At 39.8% G+C, this 24,698-nt stretch overlaps 1 protein-coding gene across 2 annotated transcripts in view; it reads right to left on the bottom strand.

Annotated features, from left to right (window-relative positions):
- The window catches only part of THSD4 (thrombospondin type 1 domain containing 4), a 236,772-nt gene extending 213,139 nt beyond the window's left edge, over positions 1–23,633 (bottom strand). Inside the window, exons 1-2 of one of the 2 annotated variants that reach the window (XM_030281191.4) lie at positions 23,446–23,633; positions 3,669–3,775 (exon numbers count right to left, since the gene is read on the bottom strand). In XM_030281191.4, the coding sequence (XP_030137051.4) occupies positions 3,669–3,697 (29 nt within the window). In that variant the 5' untranslated portion in view covers positions 3,698–3,775; positions 23,446–23,633. Of the gene's footprint in view, positions 1–3,668; positions 3,776–23,206; positions 23,228–23,445 lie in introns of those variants that run through there. The other variant, XM_072934125.1, reaches the window with a different exon arrangement.
- Between the last annotated feature and the right edge of the window lie 1,065 nt (positions 23,634–24,698).

The following is a 24,698-nucleotide window of genomic DNA, read 5'->3' as shown; positions in this document are numbered from 1 at the left end:
TATGAACCAGGTTCATACATAGATTTGTTCAGCTATAAAGCAAAAGTGAATCAAATAGAATCCATTGATGGTATTTCATATAACTTCATGTTTAAATTTAAAAATTCCTGGCAGTGCACATTTTAACTCCTCAGCATTTGGTGTGAAACTGGCATACGCTTTTTCTAAAGTGCTAAGTAAGAATTCACCCACATTCTGTGGTCCACATCTGCTTCTAGCTCTGCCTCCTCATTTTACAGATGAACACTCCACCTTCAGCACACAGGGAACAGAAAATAGGTTCTTCCCCAGCTGCCTAACACTTGTGAAAATTGAATAACCTAATGGGCACAGAAGATGGAAAGCAGCAAACACAGCCCACCGGAGACTCAGGATAAGCAGCCAAGCATCGTCCCAGTCCCCACATCTTCAGTGTGAAAGGAATCATAATGGGAACCAAGCCCAAACAAACTGTTCTGTCAAGCCTCACCCCTTTAGTGACACCTAGGAGCCTGTTACAACTTAGGCACAGTTAGCTCAGTCTTTTTTTTACTATAATTTGCAACAGAGACTGGTTTATCTCCTTCTAACAAGCCCCTTCACCAGAAGACATGGACAGGTATGGCAAATAGGATCAAGGTATCTTTATTTGTACCAGGAGTTTGATTTTTCAGTCTACAAAGAGTATGTATAAGGGGGAAAGCTGTTAATGGTTTGCTGAATTTCAATGCAGAAGTAAAACTGATGGATTTGGATATAAAATACATCTGCAAACTAATGGACCAGACAAAATCCAGCTGCATTTCCTATTCAGAGCTGCATTTCCTATTCCTTCCTTTGCTCCCTACCCAGCGACCCTTTAAAAAAATTTTATTGTTTCAGGTATTTTCTGAGACAGACCTCCTAAAGAGAAAGTTTTTTTTTTTAATAGTAAGCATTTAAGTTCCACCAATACAAATATTCATCTGCTAGGGAGAATGTTTATCTTGTGTTTTCTGTGTTTGTTCTTGTTAAAATACTGCAAAAGAAACTATTAGGTAAGTACTGATTGCACATGGCCTATGATCACCTCACTATCTATGCCCCTCTCTATCAAAGCAATAAACCAGTGAAAGGCTAGAAAAAGTCATTACTTCTTTACTGCCACATCATTTTAGGAAAAAAAAAAAAAAAGAAGCCCTTTAAAAAGTGTGTTAGAAGGAAGTCTGATATTTCACAAAGCTTTCATTGGTGATAAAACAAAATACAGGGGAGGTGGCTGAAATCAGAGCCAGTGTAAGACACTACAAAGAAATCACAGCAGGAGTCAAAATATGCAGTTCAGAGCAGAAACCAATCACAAAGTAGTACATGGAAGCCAAAGGCACAAATGAATAACCTGATTTGCAAATCACACCTGAAATCAAAGGCAGAAATAGAAATCAGACCTCCAAACTGCAAAATCAAGTCTGTCTTCAGCTCACCTGCCTCTCTCTTTTCTAAGTGTTTAAGTGATCTCTCCCAACTCTTCTCAATGAAAAGTGACAAGCATCTAAGTAGGTGGAGTGCAGTGTTTGATAGGCCCAGCCTACATCCTCTGCAAATTATATTTAACTTCCATTCCAGAGACTTCCTACCCACCCCTGCTCCCTTATGGCTTCTACTCCCTATAATCCCTCAGAGCATGTAAAAGAAATTTCAGACTTTCCATAAGGAAATGAATGCTTTCATCCTCATCAGGACAGGATTTTTCTGATCAGTCTGACAGTCTACAGATTTCCATGTTTAAACTCTTCTGAAGTCATACACAAGGTTGTGAGTTGTGAGCTGAATGAGAACTGTAATCTTCAAAGCAAATTACTTACCAGATTAAAGTTTTCAGTTCTAAACAGCAAACCTTTAGTATATGTGTGATTACTCTGTGCCAGGCTTTTCCTGACCATTCTTTAAGGAGGTTGCACTGCAATCACCATCTGTATGTATGTGGCTCAAGAATAACAAAGATACATTTTAAATTTGCTTCTGTACCTGCAATTTGATCAGTCAGAAACAATGGTATCAAGCAACTATTTCAAACACACAGGAAATTCGCCAGGAATACTTAAGCTATCCTGAGGTAAGCCCCTAGCTTCAAATCAGTGTGTGGCAATTTAATTTTTTTAATGTTATTTCCCTCAGCAGCTTGCTTTGGCTAAGTTCTCTGGACCAGGCTTTTTTATTTGTCATGCGTGACTAACTTTAAGCTTCCCAAGCTACAAAAATAGGCTTCTCAAATTTCAGTGTGTTTGGTTCAGGTATCCTCACAATGCAGAAAAGCCAAAAAGAACAAGTGCTTCTCAAAATAAGGCCAAACTTTTCAAATATACCTGAACAGGTGAGGTACCAGCTGCAGCTGGTTGATGGCTGTGTAAGTCAGGCCTCTAGGAACCTTGCTGGTACAGCCCCTGCTCTCACAGTTAAGGCACTGTTTGGAGCCAAACACCCAGAGAAGCAAAGTCAGACTTTAAACTCTCTCACTTTCTTTTACTGGCAACACCAATTGCCAGTAATATAAAAACATAAAATAGAAACTTAAATATAAGCATATATAAAAACAGCTGGGAAAGGCTTGGAGGCACCAGCACAAATCTAAGCAATATTAGGTCTATTGTAGGAGTAGCATGAAAAAATTTGCAATTTAGGAACACCTCTCAGAGTTCTTCCTAGTCAGTGCAGTGAGTGTTAGTTCTGCATGAATGAAGCTAGAGGGTACCACAGCAGATATCTCACATGTTGCTATCCCTTAGTAGCTGCATTTTATGGAGGAATATTATGGCCAAGTGTGGATTGTCCAGATAAGGTGATCAGTACTGACTAGTGCAGTATGGCTCTTGTCTCAAATTCCCAACTTCCTCCCAAATCTACTGAACAGCCCAAGTCTGGGACAGCTTGGGAGGAGCTATGCAGGTCATCTTTCTAGGGGAAAGATAACACTGTTAGTGTCCGTAATGTGTGACAGATCCATTTTGATTGAAAATCTGCCCTGGCATATTAGGAAGGTGCCAAAATTGCAATTCAAATACTGATGTCTCAAACTCAGGAGAAGCAAGGTTGGAGCAGAGGTGTCACAGTGACTCCATCCCAAAGACAGAGCACTCAGCTGTCTCCTTTGCAGGAGGTCAGCCTGTGTCTGTGTGGCACCAGGGCTGCCGGTCTGCTCTGAATCTGCTCGCCCAAGGACAGGACAGAACCGGCCAGACCAGCTTAGAAACAGCTGAATGTTTCCTTTGTTAGAAAAGCTGTTTGAAAGGTCTTTCCTATGTTTGCCCACTGGCAAACTGTTTCAGGAATGCATAAGACAAATCCGTGAATGAATTGCAGCACAGGTACTAAAACATGTAAATCAGCAATTTAAGCCCAGTGACTGTAATTGTACAGCCCCATCAAAAAACACAGGAACTTCCAGTAATATAGACCATCACACTAGCACACACTAACAGATGCTCTAAGCATGAACAAACACTGAGAACTTTCTTTTTTCACTATCACCAAAGAATGCTATGTCTGGTATGCATATACTTGAGTATTTGGTCTTGGGACCAGATTTCTATTTACCCTCCTACGATACAGATACTTTTAACAGCAGAGCAAGAGACCATCAAATTGAAATTTACTGCAGTGTGTTAAGAGCATATTAAAAAAGATTTTAAATGTTTTATTGCATCACTTACCTCAAAGAAACTATTAAACTGTCTACCATGATTTTTAATGCAAGGTATCTTGAAGTGAAAAATACCTCTTCACTGTGGTACAGCACAATGAAAATCACACACAAATCCTAAAAAAAGAAAGGAGAAAAACAATTAACACTGCTTATTCAGTACTTCCCAGGATATGCATAAAACTGCATACAAATCTACATTAGCCATCTCTACTTCAATTCTTGGGGCTCTACAGTGATTCTAACTGAATATCCATTTTGTGTTACAGAAATAAACTGTACACATACCGGTTTTTTGCAACAGGATTTCAATATTACCAAAGTGCTCTGCAGAAATACTGTGGGATAAATAATGTGGGATGCAAAATCTTGGTTTGATTCCTAAGAAGACAAATCTGATGTTAGACTTACTTGCCTTTTTAATTTGCCTTCCTGGTATACTTGTATAACAATAAAGCAAACAATCTCATCTAAAGTCTTGTGTTAATAAAATTAATAGAAATGAAACTTGGTTACCAACTTCTAATTTACAGTAATATTATTAATATACTCTGCACCTTAAGAGCAATGCAAGGATGACTGTGAGCGCTTATACAGTTTGCAGAAAAAACCTGAAGAGCAGTGTTGTTTCCTCTGCTGCAGATGGAAAACCTGCCCACAATGAAGTTAAATGCCTTGCCCATAGTCAAGGAGGAAATCTGCAGTTAAACTGCATTCTGAATATAAATTTAACTGATCCTTATTTCTAAGTACTATTAGTGCATCACACCTACTGTGAACACACAGAAACCCTACCAGCCATTGGGAGGATTACCCAAACACACTTTCATTTGTTTGTAAATAATTTCAAATGTTCAGACCTGTGGGAAGTTCTTATTTTCTTAAATTTGAAATCATATATTGGACATCTAAAATGCACTAGGATTTTCAAGTGGAAAAGAGATCCTTGCAGTAAGGAAATACAACATAAATCAGAAGGGCTGGTGGGAGAGTGGCAAGGAGGGAGGAAAAGAGGGAATAAAACACTATTACAAGATAAATCATACATTTCAAAACTTGGTCAACCACTGTCTGTATCTTTCCCTTTACAAGTGGTTACATGCTGAAATGCAGTGGAGTGAAGAGAAACAAGAGAACATTGCTGTTCACAGATAAAGAGCTCTCAATTTCTGTCAGACAGCCAGATAGTTGAAAACTGCCTAGAATGGGACAGGACTGACAAGAACGTAAGAAATGTGCAGTTAGATAAAGTACAGACCCTGCTTCTAGGAAAGTGCAGATTGTTTGCAGGTAACTGGACAGGTTACATATTCCCCATCCTTTCCTAAAAATCAAACAACAAATTTGGTTTAGGAAACCCCAAAATATTTGTAACATCATCAAAAGAGAATTCCACGATTGATTAATGATTTGATTGTTTAGTTTTTTAAATGAAAGGCATTAAAAGTTGAGTACTTGGGAAAGTATCACAACAAAAGTTCCACATGTAACAGGTTTGAGTTAGTCCTGAGGAAGAAAGCACTAAGGCTGAGCTAAACTTCATCGTCCCCTGCAGTTTCACAGTTGTCAGTAGATCTCGGAGGTTTTCTCCAACTTCTTCACCGTTTTCACTACTTAACACTGTAAAATTGGCTTGCTGTAAGATGGGAAGCACTTCTGAAAACAGATTTTTAGTCTGGATCTCCTGCAACAATTCACACCATTTGATATTTTAGCACTTTCAGTAAAAGCTGCATTCCTTTAAACATTAGACAAGTCTACACATCCAGCACCACCACCAGACATTTAGACAGATCCCCTAACACAGCATTTACTAATTCTGAACTGAGAAGGAAATAAATGTCTCGCTGCCTAAAACCTGACCCTTAACTACCAGGCATACTAAGTTACAATATTTGTTTATATCACTTATTGAAGATGGAGGATCTGTCTGTAACATGGATTGTAACCAACATGGTTTCAAGTTCTTATCATCTTGGGTTTTTTTCCAGATGTACTCTCTTTCAGATTTTTCACTCCATAATAATCTTTTCATCCAACAACCTTGTATGGAGTGACACAGTCTCAAAAGAACCCTGCTACGGGATACAAAAACATTGAAAAAGCAATGTACACTCCACTAATCCCTTCTATAAACTGCACCTCGTTTGAAAAACAGGAAAGATAATATGATAGATCTAGTTTTGCAAAGAAACAAGAGAAGGACCAGTGTTTCTGGAGACTGTTCTTAAAAACAGTGCCTCAAGTCCATGCATGTGTTTTCAATTTTTCAGTTCATTTGTATCTTCATTGTCAATGGCAGGCTGCATTACTAACTCTACTTTCAGCTGCATTTCAATGCCTTTTGCAAAACACCTCTTACCACAACTCATAGATGCATTTCTTTTGAAATATCATTTGTAGCACATAGTGTAAAAACTGCTAAATATTTAAGTGACTTTAAGAGCTTAGATGCTTACAGCCTACTGAAAGGCATGTCATTTTGGCAGTGGTGTCTTTGATATGAAAATGTGCAAACGTGACAATCATTTTCCCTCCAGAAGATCCAGGGCAAAATGAATACCTGAAATGGCTATACAGTTAACACTGGGATTGAATAACATGGATTTGGCAGGAAAACTTTCAAAAGCCTGATGAAGTGTACTTGTGTTCAATAAGTCTTGCATTGTAAAAGTCAAACTGCCTTCCCAGAAGGGGCTGAAAAGCACTATAGATCTTTCTAGCAAAAAACTCTAGTAACCCTGCATACAGCAGAATCTATATTCATTTCTTAACTGGAACAACCCACAGTCTTCTACTTCACAGAGTCAACAAGGCTTTCTCCACTGCATTAGAACATTTGACTTTTCAGCAATGTTCCCTATTTCACTTCCAAGCTGGATGAAAACAAGCTTGATATATTTTGATTGAAACTGGGTAGAGGGGAAAAAAAACCAACAAAAACACACCCTCCCAGAAAACCACTCAACTAAACCAACCAACAAGCTCACAGCATAGAATAGAATACAAACCTCTCCAGAACCACGGGGTGACAATGAAAGGGAGCTGTGTTTCATTGCATATAATAAATTCTGCATTAGGTCACAGAAATGATTAAAGGACCCTGCCTAAAGTCTCCTCCCCTTTCACACTGCAGGTGAGTGCTTGTAACATCTTCCAACTGCTGCTGCTGTCTCAGCAGTTACCCTACTGCAATGACCCAGTCATAACCATCCCTTGATATTTACTGACATTTACCCAGACTCTTTCTCACAACATTAGTAAATAAAAATATGAATAGTAATGGAGATTTCAAAAAGGGGTGGGGATGGCCAGTAAAAAACCTAATCTAATAGGCTCATAGGCAATCACAGAAATTTGCTAATAAGGACAAAAAACAATTTCTCAGAGAGTTAATGACACAATACACAGAATTATCTGGACAGACACCACACATACAGAAAGTTAAGAAAATGGGAAGAAAGATCTTCTGAGAAATCAAAGATAAGCATTACCCTTCAGCTAATTAACTTCAAGAAACGTCTTCCTACTAAGAGGTTTGAAATTTTGCAGAAAGCTGATGTTATCCCCACCTCTTAATTATCATGGGACTGCTCACACGTGGCTTTTCATGTGACTGTGCCCTTTGTGCATTGAGAGTGGATGGTATTTCACTTCCATGAATTCCTATGTCATTTTAGCATCAATCCATACTTCTTGTTAAGTCCTGTCAACACATACATCTGCATCTTTGTATTGGCTGTACCAGAAATTTCTGAACAGCTGCATGTGTACAGGACCTACTTAATCAATGCAAGCCCTTCTATGTTAACTCACAACAGGAATGTGAGATTTATCATATAGAAACAGACAGTAACTCAACCAAGTTCAGAAGTGCTCTGAGCTTTTAGCCTCTTCCACCTTGGTGAGTAACATATATATGAAGCCAACTTCATTTTCCCTCAGTATTTCTCTTTTCGGTCAGATTGTGTATCTTGCCAGCTACTGACAATGGCAACTGAAAGCAGGTATGAAAATTGAGCATTGTTCAAAGTCATGTTTTCACTGCCAGGAAAAATTCCCATTTTGATTTCTGTTTGGTTGGTTGGTTTTAGTTTGGTTTTGATTTTTTAGGGGTTTTTTGCTTGTTTGTTTGGCTTTGGGTGGGTGGTGGGGGGTAATCATAAAGAATATCTAGAAATGCTTTAAAGGGAATCAAACCCTTTAAGACTGCATTTGAATCTGTTGCCTTGCACATTTGTAAAGTATAGTGTTGGTTTAGTTGTTCAAATCTATTAAATCATGTTCGGTGCAAGTCCTTTGGATTGCATCCAAAATTCACTACATTCACAAGACTTTGATAAAGCACTCACAGTTTGCCAGGTTTATCTAGCTACATAATTTGTGCATACATCCAACAGCTTGAACTGCAGCTGTTGACACTTACCACCAAAGTTTTAATCTCTTCAAATATTCATTAACTACATTAAAACATACACTTGTCTCTGAAAGCTGCATAAAAGAGAAATCAAGCATTAGATCTGATGAAAAGTTCTGATACTTACATGGAGAAAACATTTTATTTAAACAAAATCGGCAAGTTGCTCCACCTAACCCTGCAGGTACCTTTCTTTTTCATTCTAAATGCTTTGAGAATTTTCAGGTTCTCCTTCTGGCTGTGCCCAGCACCACTGCAGTCCAAGAAAGCTCAGTGCCTGTCTCCAATGTAAGCTTGATCAAGATCCAGTTTTCACTTCTTTGCCTGAAATCTCACACGCAGAGATCAGTAAGTGCCCCACAAGCACCAAAACCCCTGAGCTGTGTCTGAGCCGCACTCAGGGCTCTCCAGGAACCCCTTCCCGGCTGCCACAGGGCACCCAAACCTCAACAGAGCAGTAACCCAGAGCCCAGAGCCACCCTGGGCTGCTCAGGAGTTTGGTCCCTTTTCTAGAGCTGTAATTCAGCAAATGTTTCACTTCTCTGAGAGCAAATTCAGCTCATTTGGCTGGATTTCAGCAGAAGAACTGTGTAACTCGATTATTCAGCACCCGACCCTATAATATTTAATTGTTCTCTGAAAATCTAGGAGGCAAAGGTGGCAGAATCCAACAGTAACTATACACACAATGTCCAAAAATATCCATTCACAAAATGCAAATTTTGGCTTTTAAAAACATAGTTATTCTGGAAGGTGCCACAATTCAAAAAATTTGCTTCCATCTTTCTTGAAGAACATATAATTTAAGATCAAACAAGGGTTGTGACATTAATCTTGTAAGCAAAAGGGAGAAGCAAGAAAGTGCGTGCTTATAGGTCTTGAGTTGCAGTCGAATTTGAGTAGTAGGATTTGTTTCATTTAATTTTTCTTAATCTTTGTTCACAACACATTCTATATTTGCTGAATGTGCATTAGTAATAAATACCATAAAACTGGAAGGATTAAAATAATGACCCTGGCCTAAAAACTCCTACTAATGTCTTCTTGAACTCAATAATTGGCCTAAATATGGACTTAAGACCGTAGGTCTGATAATCAATTAAAGTACATTTTTGTGGTATAAAATATGACATATAGTTAGTTAATTGACACCCAGTTCAATTGCAAAGAAAACACACTGGAATAGCCATGGTAAATTAATTAGTAATTCTAACATGATTTACAATCAACAAACTCTGAAAAGATAGTTTATGTGGAGTTCAGACTTACCAAACTTTTTAAAAAGAGTCCAGAAAACACAAAATCAAGTGACAGAAAAACTGAATTAGTTGTTCTTTTTACATCTTTGAAATAACAACCCAGAAGAATTATACTTTCTGAAGATTCAGACTGCACCAAAATTCCTTTGTTAGTCTGATTTTATCCCCTTTTTACCTTTTGAAAGTATTAGATAATTCTCACAAAAGCTTGCTGCATGTAAAATTCTCGTGCAGTTTCCAGGCAAAGGAGAATTATGCAAAACGTAAAATGAATCACAAAATTGAGATCACATTACCCTCCAAATTGACAAAGAGATTTTTGGGATGCAACTGTGTGGAAACAATTGCAAACCTATCTTAAGTTCATTTCAAGGTTTCAAAGTGGTAGGTTGTGCAATTTTATACATCCCTGAAATTAGTTTTAGAACTGTGCTTAGCCACCACATGGTGATTCGTTTTTTACCTTCCCTTCTCTGTCTAAAGAGGTACTGTAAGAATCTTGACACCAGCTTGTCACCATTCACTGGTTTAAAGAATTTCAACTCTTGTCATAACTGTTGGGGATTGCTAGTGCAGAACAAACTGGAAAGTCCCTACATAAGACAAATTCAAAGATTCAAAGCGTGCAGAGACTGAGCAGTTCTGTTCCCATATGAAAGACCTTACTCAGTGTTCAACTGGCATATTCCACTTGTGCTGTGTACATGTGGCTGAATATTCCCTTTGCCACAGATCCACTAACACTCATTGCACACACAATTAAGAACTCCCTGTTCCACACTTAACCACCTCAGAGAACTGACAGGTTGTAGCAGTTTTAGCATTTGAAAACCATGAAAGCTATCACAGCTCTACATATTAGAAATCATTACCTCTTCTAACAAACCACATTACATGAATTTTAATGGATTTTCCTTTCCTTGTGAAGAGCTTTTTGCTGCAATCTGAGTCTTCTAAACCAAGAATGTAGAAGGGGCTGAACATGTAAGAGGAAGGGAGAGATTACATGTTAAAAATCCTTTTCATTAAACAATCTTTTTTAACCATTCAATAATCCTGATCAACACTTATCTGATTACTGATGTAGAAAGATATGGAAACAATAACATTGAACAGCCTAAAAAGTCAGGTAGAAATACCTGAAATCTCTATAAGCGTTGATACAAAAAAGGTGAATCCCTCATTGCTATTAAAAGCAATGTAACAAAAACACCGAAACAAATCTGTGTGAACACTGCTATGGTTGAACATTGAAAATAAGTTCCTCATCTAAATACTGTTCTAAGTGTAAGTAGGTGGAGTGGTGCTTTAGATTTGGTTCAGGTACTGTTTTGACACCCACTCCATTTTGTGGAAACTCAGGTAAAACTGTCTGCTGTGACTGGTAATTAGAATACCCTTGATGGAAATAACTGAGGGAAGGATTATAAATGAAATGTCAGTCTGCAAATCTATTTATTTAATAGAAGTCTTCATGATACTGATATTGCAAGGCATCTAACTGCATTTCAGAACAACTAGGAATAATGGAAATTTCTTAGAACCCCTGTTAGCCATACTGATTTCTTTACCTGTACTTATGTCAAAGAAAATTAACTTTCTGTATGCTCTTTTCAGAAGAGAAAAAGAAAACTTAATCTTGAACCTTCTTTAATGAAGGCCATTTTCAGAATTGAAGAAAGGCTGAAAGTTAGAAACTTTTCCTAGTCTGCCTTCAAAACACAGACTCCCAACAGCATTTAACTGGTGGTTCAGAGGACCTCCTGTCTTTTGCATGAAAACCAAGGACCCACCAGCTCCACTCAGAGAGTTGTAACACACCCTGTTTAAAAAGGTCAAAGAAAACAAATATTTCAGCAAAGCTAATTGAAGGCACATGTACAAGGAAAGTAAAACACAACATATTTCAGGAGTATAATCAGCTATTTCTTAGTAATGCAGCTGGGAGACACCCCTCTCATTATGTAAAAATAATGTGTATTACATAATTATTGTGAAGCTAGAAGATACCTTCCTTTTGCAAAAAGAAAACATGATTTTCACCAATCTGTTTAATAAGAATGTCTGTCTATCAGACACAAGTCCTTTTTTCTCATTTTTTTAAAACTGCTTCCAATGAGAATGGCGTTCAAGAAACATTGTAAATACATGCCTGAGCATCAATATCCTCCATGTAGTAAAAGAAAGGACAAAATATAGGAAGCTGTGCCTCAGAGAATAATTTTAAAGTACTAGGCAACATTCAACATCATTTATAGGTGAAGAACAAGTGTTCCTGTTGCTAACGTACCCTCTGAAATAAATATTTCATTTACTGGTAAATAAATAGATGTGTATGCCATTAGCCTACCACAATTAACTCTCTGCATTGCTCCAACACAAAAAGAAAAACTGATGTAAACTACCCTTTCCATAAATTAGAGCTGATTCACAATAACAGGGGAGTAAAAGGAGTCAACAATTCCGCTGTGAACTCACAGAAACATTTGTGACAATATAAAAATCCTGAATTTGATAGCTGTGACTTCCTAAGGAAGGAATTAAGCAGTAGAAGGTTTAAATATATCACAGTCCTCATATTTATTTTTTAATTAAAAAAAATTCTCCCCATCATATTACCTGAACACCTATAATTTCAAAATATTAACTTTTACAAAGTTCCTTCTGTTCTATGGGCATGATTTCTGAGGTGTGACCAGTGTCAGAACACAAAATAGAAGACAGTGTGAGATGTGGACTTGTAATCTTTGCTTGCTTATTCAGAAATGAAATATTTTCTTTGCTGTATCAGTGGGAACCATCTCTCTGCATAAGTAATACCTCCAAATAACAATGCTTTATGAAAATATTCCTATATTATCCACAGCAGACAAGGATAGAAATGTTTCAGTACAGGAACACATAAAGTCAAACCAAACCACTTTTAAACTTGTTAGCCAATCTCTAATGGCTAAACTGAGCCTTCTTAGTCCTTGGAAGAGATCACTTTGCAACTCCCAGTTACAGAGAAAACAGACTTGTCAAGAATGACTCAGTATTTCTCTTCTGGGCAGCTATTCATACCCACTATCATCAGAGATGTTTAATTTTCTAAAGTTAAACTCTATTCAGAGGAACAGTTACTAACTGGAACATGTACCTATAAATACAACACAGGCATCCTATTGAAATTAGCAAGAATATCCTCGGGATTCAATTTCAAACTTCAGCTACAGTGACTCCAAGGGCTTCTATAGCATTATTCTTGATATACTAAACTATAAAATGGGATAAAAACCATTTCTGGGGAACTTCAGAGATTTCCCTGGCTGTTATGTAGCTCTCTGCCTTGGGTTAAGCATTCTAAAGGAAGGCTGGCATTCCCCCAAGACTGAATTGGTCTTTGACACAGAAGAAAAATTAGGAGAAAAAAACCCAAAGAAACCCAACCCAACCTATTTGTTTGTACAGGTAAAAGCAAGGCTATTCAGTGTCAGTTTATTAGTCCATACACTTAGAAATAAAATACATTTATAAATGGATATAAATGGCCAGGCCACAACCCAGCTTGTCTCTCCCCTGAACAATGTCCTGGTAGCCCAAGGACTCTGCCCAGTGTTTCAGTGCAGGGCTGCACTGCAGACCACTGACTCCTGTACTTGCTCTAATGGAGATTAATGTGGGCACACATCCCAAAATAACTCATCAAATCCTTTTCTACTCAAGTTTTCAAGGACAAGTGTTTTAACATACATTTCAATACTGCCAAAACTAGAAGAAAAACACCACAGGTACCCACTGAGGACATTGTGTACTAACAAATGTCCAAGAAAAAGTGACCGAGGCTTTCATAACAGACTCGAAATATGATGGAAGTCCTCTTCTGCAGGCAGCAAACTGTTTTATTTTGGCAAAAAAAGGAAGAGATTTCTCTTTTCTATCATGCAATTCCTACATGGCTTGGGCTTCACTTCAATCAGCTGTGTTCAACTCAGCTGTTATGAAAAAGCTGAGCAACGGCTTGGCTGTGCTGTACTGGGGCATGGAGTGGCACAGGGGCACCATCCTAAACATTCAAACAACACCTTGTCCTCTAGCATTTGGGGTCATTTGGGCACTAAACACTTACTAAATAGTTTCAGTACGTGAGAGCAACAAAAGGCTTCAACTGACCAGAGGACAGACACAAGGATGTAGAACTTCTCGGGTACCCATGTGGGAATATATTTTAGGGACCACTGAAAAATAAATGACACATGTCCAAAATAAACAGTGCTGAGATTATTGTGTCATCCTGGTAACTGCTGAACATGCCTTTGCTCAATAAAGCATTAAAAAAAAAAAAAAATCAACTGTTCACATCAAGGAAATGTCATATACTTACTAGTAAGACTTAAATGTTTTGTTCTTTAAGAGGAAGTATAGAAAACTGCTAGATCATAGAGAGAAAAACAGCTCACTGTGTAGCTTACACATCTTCATTGTGCATTTCAGAGTCTAGGCTCCTGAAACATCTTGAAATGAATGAGTTGTGCAAGATTGTCTAAATTATGTTGTTATTAAATAATACTATAAGAATGATGAGATTCTAATTTATTTCTGATTAAAATTCTCTCTGATGTGAGGCTTCCCACATACTGGTACAGAAATGCAACAATGGAATTTGAAGATTTATTGTTTTCTTTTATGTTTCTACATAATGATGAACAATAGGTCTAATAAGGGATCTTGCAAGAGCACTGTTAAATTAAGTATTTTTTTCATCATTTTAAAATAGAATACCAGGGAACTTCAACCCAACATGAAACAATAAACTATCAATGGAATTCTGACAGCCAGCTGGAAGAATGGCAGTAAATTGTCTTGTACATCTTTTGCAAATATTAAATTCTGAATGCAAGTAAATACAGGGATGACTCGGAGAACACACTGAAGAGCTGTTTCACAGAGTTCTATTTAGCTTTCATCCACAATAAAATTTAGCTGAGGTCTCCAGCACAACAACACAGACATTCAATATGTTTATCTGTTGGGCTGGATATATATAGAATCTTACAAATAGTTCAGTTCCAAAACTGGACTGGCAACCAAGATAGTAGCATCAGATGCCAATTGTGCTGCCAAGCCTTTACCACTTAAAGGGGTACATTTGCAGAGGTGAGTCTCTTTTCTATGAGAGGATGTTAATGGAGAAAAAAGGGAAAAAAACTAAGTTACTAAGCTTTAATTAGTAAAGATGACAAACAACACTATCCTAGTGTCTTTTCAAGAAAGAGAAAATTAAGAATCAGCATGATTAGTGACAGCTGAAGAAATGTAAAATCTCCATGTTCAGAAATCCAGAATCAATTTAGATTTTCAGTTCTACCCCCAAGACTGATGCCACGACTGAATATAATTTTTCTGAAGTCCTTATATGGTTCAGGTTCCAGAAATATCCTAATGCTTGTATCAATCATAACCTCCATGTGGTGAACCCTTCAGCCTCCTGCATTTTAAAGTTGAACTGCAAGATCCTTTAAGTGTTGGGAGAGGGAGCTGTTTATTCTTATCCTGTCAGCTTGAAAGGGATTTTAGACATCCTACAAATCTTGTCTTGCTGCTATGCCTCATGTGCTCTGGTGGTCTAGATGACAGTTAGTATTTCAGTCCATTTAGTGTAAACTGCACGAACTGTTACACTCCTACAGGAGATACCAGTCCCTGACAAAAAACACAAAGATAATAATTTATTCAAGGAATCTTGGGCTATCATTCAGGGAGCAGAGGAGTTGAAACATTTCACCAGCTGCAGATCAAAATCTCCCTATTAGGAAATTTATGAAGATGCCATCCAGTGGTCTGCGAAGAATGAGTTTATGGTTGACAGATAAAAGATCCAACCTTGCAGAATCACCAACAGCCCCTGTCACCCTTGCCAGTAGCATTATTCAAAAAACCTAAATAAGTCAGGAAGATGCCTTTTTGACTTCCAGTCATCTTTTCCAGATCAGGTTATAGTCTAGCATTTTTCTCAGCCTATAAGCAACCTTGACACTGCTTCCAATAGAGGTTTGCTTAGAGAGCAGGAGTAAGACATGATTGTAGTCTGACTTTGAAAGAACTGAATCAACTTTGCTACTTGAAAAGTCATTCACCAGAGCTAATGCACACAAGTACCCACACTTATATCTGCAAAAGCCAGAAGGGTTGAAGAGAAAAACCAGTAAGAACTACTATACTTCCCTGTAATTCCTGTATGGGCTTGCAGAGAAAGGTAGGTTAAAGAAAACCTCTTTTTAACAGAGCGGTGGAAACCATCAGTACAGTTAGTCACTGCATAGTAGAGGTGACTCCATTCTGCCTCCCCATTTAGCCATACACTACTCTATTCAGAATAAGGTAACCCCAAAATACTTGCAACACAGCAGTTTGAGCAAAAATATTATACTTAGTTTAGTGAGACTCTGTACCTCACAGTTTAACAATATAGCAGATGAGGAGGATACCAAGAGGGGGAGGTGTGACTACCACAATACAGGTCCACTCACTGGCAGCACATCCAGCCTTTTGGCTGTATCTACAGTCACTGACATTTCAGATTAAGGTATTCTTTTTTGTCTGTATATAACAAAAGTTTTAACTTTGCTCACTATCTCTGTAAACCAGATGCAGTTTAGAAAGTGTACTTCATAGTGTAGTTTCAGAGTTGGCAGCTGTGCTAGTCACAATGAAGACACTTCTCTCTTCTGACCACAATAACAGCCAAATCTAACTCAGTGTATCAAAGTCATCTACAATCCAGAAATCTCTGCCACCCTTAGACCAAGTTTGGGACTTTCATAACCATTCCTGCTCAAGAAAATCTATTCAAGTGGACTTGGCCTAAGCAGAGTGAATAGGGCCCTTATTGCATCAGGTAAAAAGAAATCAAAGGTCATCTCTTGGCAGTAGAGCCTGAGCTTATTTGTGCTTGAGGGCAAGTTATTACAGCACACTGACCATCACCCATGTGTCTGCAAACTGGAAAACAGGGACTGAAAATGTGAATGTAAGACTTCTTGAATCTGCATGACAACAAGAACAGCCTATTACAAAACACTGGCAAAGGAAACCAAGTAACTCCTCCAACACTGTGGACTTCGTTTGCTGCCTTATAAAATCTGTATGCCAGAGGTGATAGAATGCTCTTTTAAAAATGGGTGACCAAATTTCATATGCTGTCTTTTGGGGATTTGGGTTTTTTTAATCCGAGTCCACTGCTGCTGCACAAACTGCTTAGTCAGGTAGTCTTATATAGTGACTTTTAATCTTCTACTTGAGTGCTCACTGTTGGAGATAGGTGAAGACTTGCTGAAAGGAATGCAACTGGAATGGGATCACTCTGGGCACTGCTTCACCATGTGCTCCCTGTTTTAACATAACATCCGTATGGTCTGAGGAAACAGGCATTTTGCATAACACAGAGTTTTGAAAAGCCCTTCTAACATAACTTTAGGAAAACAGCAAAACAAAAAGCAGAAATAAACCCCACCTTTCTAAATCTTCAAATGCCAGGAAGATACATTTGGAAACAGTTTCTCCCCCATTCCCATTTCAAAGCAGTAGAAACAATCACAACTAAATCACAAGCTCTACAGTTCAAAAGAAATCAGAAAATGATAGTTTATGTCCAATTTTAACAGTATGAAAGCAACAAAGATATCTTGGACCTTTCATGCCCTCATGATTCAAAACTGCATAAGGATTGTTTCTTGTTTAAAATAATTCTTAGTTATTATTATTTAAATTTTGAATGTGCTCTTAACTATCACTGCCTTCAGCCATGGTGTGATGAATTGGCCAGCAACAAACACAGGCAGAAGGCACAGCTTTATGACAACTGATTAATTACAGCAGCATTGTGAGTGCCTATGTAATAAATCTGAACCTGATCCTGCAACACTGTAAACACTCCTATAAGGAGAAACAAAAGTACTCCAATTGCCTTAATCTAAGCAAATTTCTGAACTGAAGGGGGGCAGTAAGAAAGAAAGAAAAAAAGAGACAATCTTTTTGGTGTACAATATGTATTAATACTACAAGCAATGCACGAAGAAGGAGTATAAGAAATTATATTTTTAATGGCTGCTTATCACTACAAAAAAATCAAAACTGACATCCTGCCTTAACCCCTGTGTTTCAATGCATGAACAGCATTTCCTGGGCCAACAAAACCGAACAATACTAGAAGTTAATGGTTAACCCACTCTATTCTTTTAAATCCTTATTCTTATGCTGGTTTAGTAAAGTGCTTCAATTTCACATAGAGCCCCTGAAAATCAGCAAGGAGGTTTGCCCACTATTCCCCACTCACTTCCCCAGCTGCTGAATGCAGCTCCACAGAACTACAAGAAAATGAGACAGCTTTCATTTCTGCCAGATTAAGTAATTGCATCCACTCCATACAATTTATCACTCTTTTGGGCAGCTTGTGTCATGGGATGACATTTTATTGTAATTATGCAGGGTGGGATTGGACAGACTCTTACTTCTCTTTGCCAATCTGATAAGCAAAAATATTTTTTTTTACTTTCGTAGAAACTACATGTTTTAGATAAAAATAACCAAACAAAAATGTAAGTATAATGCACAACCAACTAATGATTTGATGTTACCAAGTCAGGACTACAGCAATCATCTTTACTGTGGAAAAAAACACCAGGATATCTGAATGCTTTCCAAGTAAACATTTACTCTCAGATTAGTGTCAATGGTTTTGCTGAATTTGCCATTTACAGATAGGTTTGTCCTTCCATGCACTTCTCTGCAGCTAATCCAAAGGGAGTATCAGGGGAATCCGCCTGATTCAGGATTACAGATTTTAGTCATACAATAGTCAAGTATCCAAGTGACGTTTTTCTCCTGGGGGAGTTGTATCCATGCTCACATATATCCAAGTGCTGATCCAGCAAGGCTAAGCACAGCAGATGTTTTTCACCAAGAAGCAGGTTTCATGAAGAACAACTTAAAAAGCGCTTCTTTATCCATCCTTTTCCCAAAACCAGAGCAAAGAAAACACATTCCAACTCGGATATCATGAGTCACATAGAAGGGAACAAGCAGGAAACCACAGTACTTCTATCAGTGTTTCAGACTCAGGCTCCCAACAAACATTTCACTTTGGGAAGCCTTCTCCTCCTGTTCTCTTATCTCTCCAGGCCATGCAGTCCTGAAGGACTGACCTTGTCCCACCTCCTGGGCAAGCCAGGTCCGAGGCGTCGCATCAGCCCTGACAGCTCATCAGCAGAGAAACTGGGAGAGTCTGATCACTACCAGGTCTCTCTGCTAAACTTCATTTTGGTACCAAAAGAGGTCAATACAACCCAGCCAAAGATAAAGAAAGTTCAGAAGTTGAAAGTTCAAAAGCTGGAACTCTGTCATCACGGCAGTTATCTCTTGGATTTATTAAAAGGGACAATTCCTTTATTAATGTTCATATTTTAAGAAGCTTGGATTTAGGAAAAAAGCACAAGTAAGCAAAGTTGAATCACTCAAAAAATGGTAGTTTTCTGTATTTCTCTCTACCTTTAATCATATATGGCTATATATAACTCATGAGCTTATAGCAGTCTTATAGGAAGGGGAATAAAGGATCACAGTTACAAACAAGTGGCTCCTCTGCAAAGGGAGTAATTTTATCTACCAAATCCTGTAAGTTAAATATTTTTATGGTACCCAGAGAGTCTTCCAAAGGCTCCAATTCCTGGAACCAACTATACAACAAGTATAGCTTGTCAAGTTAAAGAATAAGTTACTAACTCTCGTAGTGTCAAAGAAAACACTGGAAACTCATGGCTGAAATCAGTGGTCCTGCTTTCCAATGACAAGAGCACATCAGGTGGGAGTGGCTTGATCTGAAAGACACTGAAGTTGCTGATAACCTTTTCCTTGACTTTACTGGCTCTTAGACCAGAGCTTTAAATAAGAGCTTTTGCACTTACTGAGAAAAAAATCTACAGAACTGATGGAAAAAGTAAATTTTTTAAAATAAAATTTTCCATATAAGGAGCCTGGAATCTTCCTGTGAAGGAAAATTCCAAAACCAGGACCAAAATAAATACTGAAGTGAGATGCCAAGTAGTAGCAGCAGCACAGGACTGATGTGAAATAGCAATAAGACCTTAGGCTGTGATTTAGAGAAACACAGTAATAAACCTATGAAGCACATAGTACATAATTTGGGTTCATTCACGTACAATAAATATTTTTTTATTCAAATGACTTTTTTTTTTTTTTTTTTTTTTTTTAAGTATCTTTGCATGCAAACTATCTTCAGGAAATCTAACAGTTGACCAACATCCTGGAATTACCATACCTAGCTCAGAGCTAGAGGAAGAAGTTCAGAGATAAAGCAAGATGCCAATGGCCTCGATGAGCAGCAGAGAGCAGCCAGTGGAGTGTTGAAACCAGAAGCCCACATTCCAGGAACTCACACATCCATCACCTCAGCAGCCCACAGGGCTACTTGCCCTCACAAGGACTGGACTGAGATCCTATCTGCATTTCTAGTGCCAGAACAGCTCCTGTGGAGAAGCCCCATATTTAACACTTGGTACCACCATTTAAAAAATATGTAACAGATGTCAGTACATGGTGCTGACAAGTGCTGACTGTTTAACAGCAACCAGAATTATGAACACTGACCCATCTCTGGGAATGCCATAACCCTGCAGGGGTTACACAAATTTGATTTGTGACATGACACTCAAGTCCCCAAGAGAAAAATGGGTGGGACAGAACATTCCAGGAGGAGAAAACTGGGTTGGTTTAAATTACAGAATTTGAATCTGTTATTGTCACTAATACAAAGAACAAAAATTAACAAAAAGTTACCAGGCAACACTAAAGTACATGGTCTCAGCTCTGCTTCCTTTTAACAGAGTAAGATACAAGGCAAAATCAGGTCCATCAGATCATTCTGTTAATCAATTTTTTTTATATCTGCTTAACATCCTTCTAATTAATCTTCTAAATTAAGTACTAACTATGCATTCTTCCTAAAAATCTAATATACATTAACAGAACTTTATCTAGTGTAAAGTACTAACTATCCTGAACAAAAACCAAGCTATTGCAATGCAAAACACTGTTACTTATCCTGCTAACAATGCAACCCTGTTCATCGGTCACATACTGACCACATATATTCATATCCTAATTAGCTTTATCATTTACCCAAGTCATGGTCCAAACTGCATTTAGTTCAGGTAGAGCTGCTTTCTGAAAACAAAAGAACTAATAACTGAACTACTGATAGGTAGTAGTAACTACTAACTAACTAATATGTGCCTTCTCAAGGGAACAAGGCTTGTCAGAGAATCTGTTCTTCAGGCAGCACTGTTGCCACTGGAAGCATTTCACAATTTAAAGCTACAAAATGCATTCCCTATCAACACTGTGGTAAAAGGGCTACTATCAAGGCCCAAACTCTTTAAGAAGTTGGTTTGACACAGTAAGTTTTCTTTTACTTTTTTTCCTACTTGCAAAAAATAACAACCTTCCAAACCTGAAGCTTGTTATGACAACACAACACTACAGGGGACACAGCTAAAATTGCTTATGCATGGTTGACTTTGGAGCTCCTTGGGTTTTTTAAGTGCTTAACCACCTAACCTTACTTCTCTTGTATAGAATTTAATGTCCACAGAAGTGTCTGCAATGACTGCACTGTAGATGATAAATCTGATTTTCAAAGTAAAAAAGAAAATCCCAAGTACCACTAAGTGTCTGACCAGCACTTCACCTCCGTTTTTACTATAACTGCCATTGTGAATCGTCTGAATATCACACATCTGATGTCACATCATAGAAAACTGAGAGTGCAGTGTGGAAACCCTGCTTTTCTGTTGTCACTGTCTGCACAGAGCCACACACTGAGGCAAATATGAGTCTTCGAGATGATTCTGCTTTCTTATTTTGTTTTTAGCCTTCATTTAATGCACATTTCTAAAAGTTACTCAGTTTGTCCTACAGCATAACCAAAGATTTTGTACTGAGATCATAAAAGCCATCACTGCCTGGGAGCAACCTAATTAATTTTCTACAATTAAATCTGCTGGGGCTCTGAAGGAACCTGTTGTATGAAATGCAGAAAGACTGAAATCTTGCACCATACAACACCTCCAAGTGTTTCTGAGAGTTAGGAATCAAATTGTTCCTTCAATTACAATGGAGCTTTTTCAGATTAAAATCATCAGCACCAAGACATGGAGTTAGCCCTGCTCCTAAATAAAACCTGTAAGTTATGTTCAGGACACAATAATGATAAATAATCCATATTTCCTGCCTATACTCACTTTCAAGGACTCCCTACGACAATCCATACCAGCTGGCCTCATGTTTCTAACTTGGCTAAAAATGCTCACTTTGCAGCACTTTTCTTGTTAAAGGCAATCTCTCCTCCTAGTCTGCTTAAATCCATTCTCCCACTAGTCTCTGGAAATGGAGTTCCCTGGTGAAAAAGAAAGCATCAAGAATTGCAGGTGTCTAATGAATATCAGCAATATCCAGTTTCATTTTAAATCCCTGATTATACTGAATAGATGAAAACCACATCAACCAGTAGATTACTACAAAGTTTACACCAGAAAGAAGTCCAAGTTGGCAAGCTACAGCTTAGTAGATCAGCTTTCTAAGAGTGCATTGGCAGTTCCACAAACAGCAATAAACAGACAGATTTGGGCTATTTTCTCTTCCTGCTCTTGCCACAGAAGACGGGAAGAACATGCACAGCAGACTGACAGAATATTAAGAGCTCATCAGGCAACTATTTAATCCATAAACTTATACCCTTATACTAGTATTGAGCTACTAGTGTGTTAGACAGTGGTTTTTGATTTTAAAAATTAATCACAATGATTTATCAACAGGTGACACATCAAGTTACAAATACTTCTATTATTTTGATGGCTATTCACGATATTGATGCACCAAATTATCAGTCATCTCTACTAGCAGACATCATCATGCCCTTATATAACCCTCTTGTATTGAAATCTTGCATATAACTCGGTTTTGCTGATGCCTTGATTTAAAAAATTATGAAAAAATGAAAAAAAACAGAAATGAGAGATTACACTAACAAGTGATACAGAAGAAAGGTGACTAAAAAGCTAAGAATTCTTTAACCTGAAACAAGGAACGGCTGAGGTGGACAAATAATGAAAGCACACAGCTCTGAAACAGCACAGAGATAGTGAGCAAAAACCAAGCATAATTCATTTTATAAAGTCCATACAGAATCAGGCACAAAAATTAAAAGAAGCAAAAGGAAGTAGTTTTTCCCCAGAACATAGTGACCTGTAGGATTCACTGCTGCCAGCCTCTCTAAACTGTTCATGTATCTAGAATCTGGAAAAAAATAAATTGGATTAATTAATGTCAAGTGTGTCAAGAGCTATGAAACACACATGTGTGGACACACTGACAGTTGCAAAAATGTAAAGCCACAGCTGGAGAAGAAAAGGTATTTCAAGATCCTCCTCTGTTACAGCACATACCCTCTAGCCTGACAACTTTGCACAAACAGCTCAAGTGTTGGGAGAATTAAAGGAGACATGGTAACAAAGCCTGAGGCAGGAGAGTGAAGAGAAACACCGAACGCCAAACACTGTTCATGCTTTGCGCACTGTGCTTAGTTAGACCAAAAGATCTGGCCCCAAGCAAGAACAATTGCAACACGCGTTCTTCGTGAGGGGAGTTATCCACTTCTGTCCCTCTCCCGTACAAACTGCTGGATTCGGCTCAGGCTACGTGCAGCTACGGCTGCTGCTGGGACACCCAGGCAAAACGAAGCAGCTCCTTACGCTGCCTCTGGATGCAGCTCCTGGAAACCGAGCGTGCGAGGAGAGCAGCTTTGAAATGGCTACTTACACGGCCAAAACACGCGGCGCAAGAATCCCGCGGAGCGGAGCGGAGCGGAGCCGAAGGCGCTCCCGCAGCCGGGGCAGAGCGAGAGCCCGCGGGCCGCGGCTCCGAGCGCACACCGGCGCGGAGCAGCCCCGCGGCCTCGGGCTCCGCCGGCTCCGAGCGCCGCCGCCCGGCACTGCCCGCGCCCCGGCACGGCGCCCACCGCCCACCTGGCGCGCCCGCCCTCCCGGGCCTTGCCTCACCGCTCCGCGCCGGCGTCCCGTCCGGGCGCCCCGCGACGAGGCGCTCTCGGGGGCGAGAGGGCTGAGAGCCGCGCGGCCCCCGGCGCATGGGAGGCGGTGCGCCCTCGGCCGGGAGTGCCGGAGCCCCGCAGGACCCGAGCAGGTTCCCGGCGGCTCCGGGGCTCAGCGCAGCCGCTCCCCTCGCTCCCGCCCGCCGCCCGCGCAGGAGCCGCGCGCCGGCTGCTGCCCCCTGCCGGCCGCCCCGCGCAGCCCGCGCCTCCCTCCGTCCTTCCCGCGGCGGGCCGGAGCTGCGGCCGCGATGTCCGGCGGGGACCCTGCGAGGCGGAGCGCAGGGCACCGCGCCGGGCACCGCGCAGGGCTCCGTGCCGCCGCTGCACGGACGCGCGGGGGCTGCGAGGGTCCCACCGGCGCGGCTGCCCCGCGGATCTCCCGCTGCCCGGGAGCGCAGGTGCCCTGTCAGCGGCGTTCGGAGGCTGGCAGGGAGCGCAGCGCTGCCCCGGGCGGGCCGCGCACCCTCCTCGGCAGGAGCGGCCGGGCAGGTGCCGCTGCCGCGGCTCCGCGGCCAGAGCCGGGTGAGGGGCGCATTGCGCCCCAGCCGATCTCAGTTCTTCCAGCCCTGCGCTCTTCGAGACGAGGGCACTAAGGCACCCCGGACTGCTGCCCTCGGACACTACAAGAAAATGCGAGAGACAACTGTCATCTCCCTACTCACTGGCTGGGTGGAAGACCATCTGCTTCCAGAAAAAATACTGACAACTAGAAAGTCATTTGTGTTCCTGACAGTGTTTGCTTAAACGTCTGAGGTCTGAAACCGAGCCAGTAACAGTGATATACTGGCACTGTGAAAACCACACCACTGATAAGCAGCTATGAGGAGGATCTTCTCTTGATAACTTCTGAGTTAGCGTCTGAGGAAAAAGCCTGGAAATGTGTTTCTGTTCCTGCTTTATATTAACTATACTGGACCTAAGTCCCTAAGGGTATTTTCACTGAAAAGAGCAATAAAGTGTCCAGCATGAGCTCTAAACCTTAGAACCAGATAGTCACTGGCAACAGTTCATTGCAACATTTAGTTTTATTCTTTATAAAACCCACAAAGCTATTATTATTATGCTGGAACTAGCCCAGCCAGGTGAATGTATTTACTTTAAAGCACAGCAAAACAGGTGTTTTTTTTCTTGCCAGCATTTTGGGCTTCATTACACTTGAACCCAGACAAAAAGAGTAAAAGATGATGTGTTGACTGTGCTATT

Source organism: Taeniopygia guttata, chromosome 10 (assembly GCF_048771995.1).
Source record: "Taeniopygia guttata chromosome 10, bTaeGut7.mat, whole genome shotgun sequence".
Classification (NCBI taxonomy): Eukaryota; Metazoa; Chordata; class Aves; order Passeriformes; family Estrildidae; genus Taeniopygia; species Taeniopygia guttata.
The sequence above is the reverse complement of the archived record's forward strand: the minus strand, read 5'-3'. Positions and strand labels throughout refer to the sequence as shown.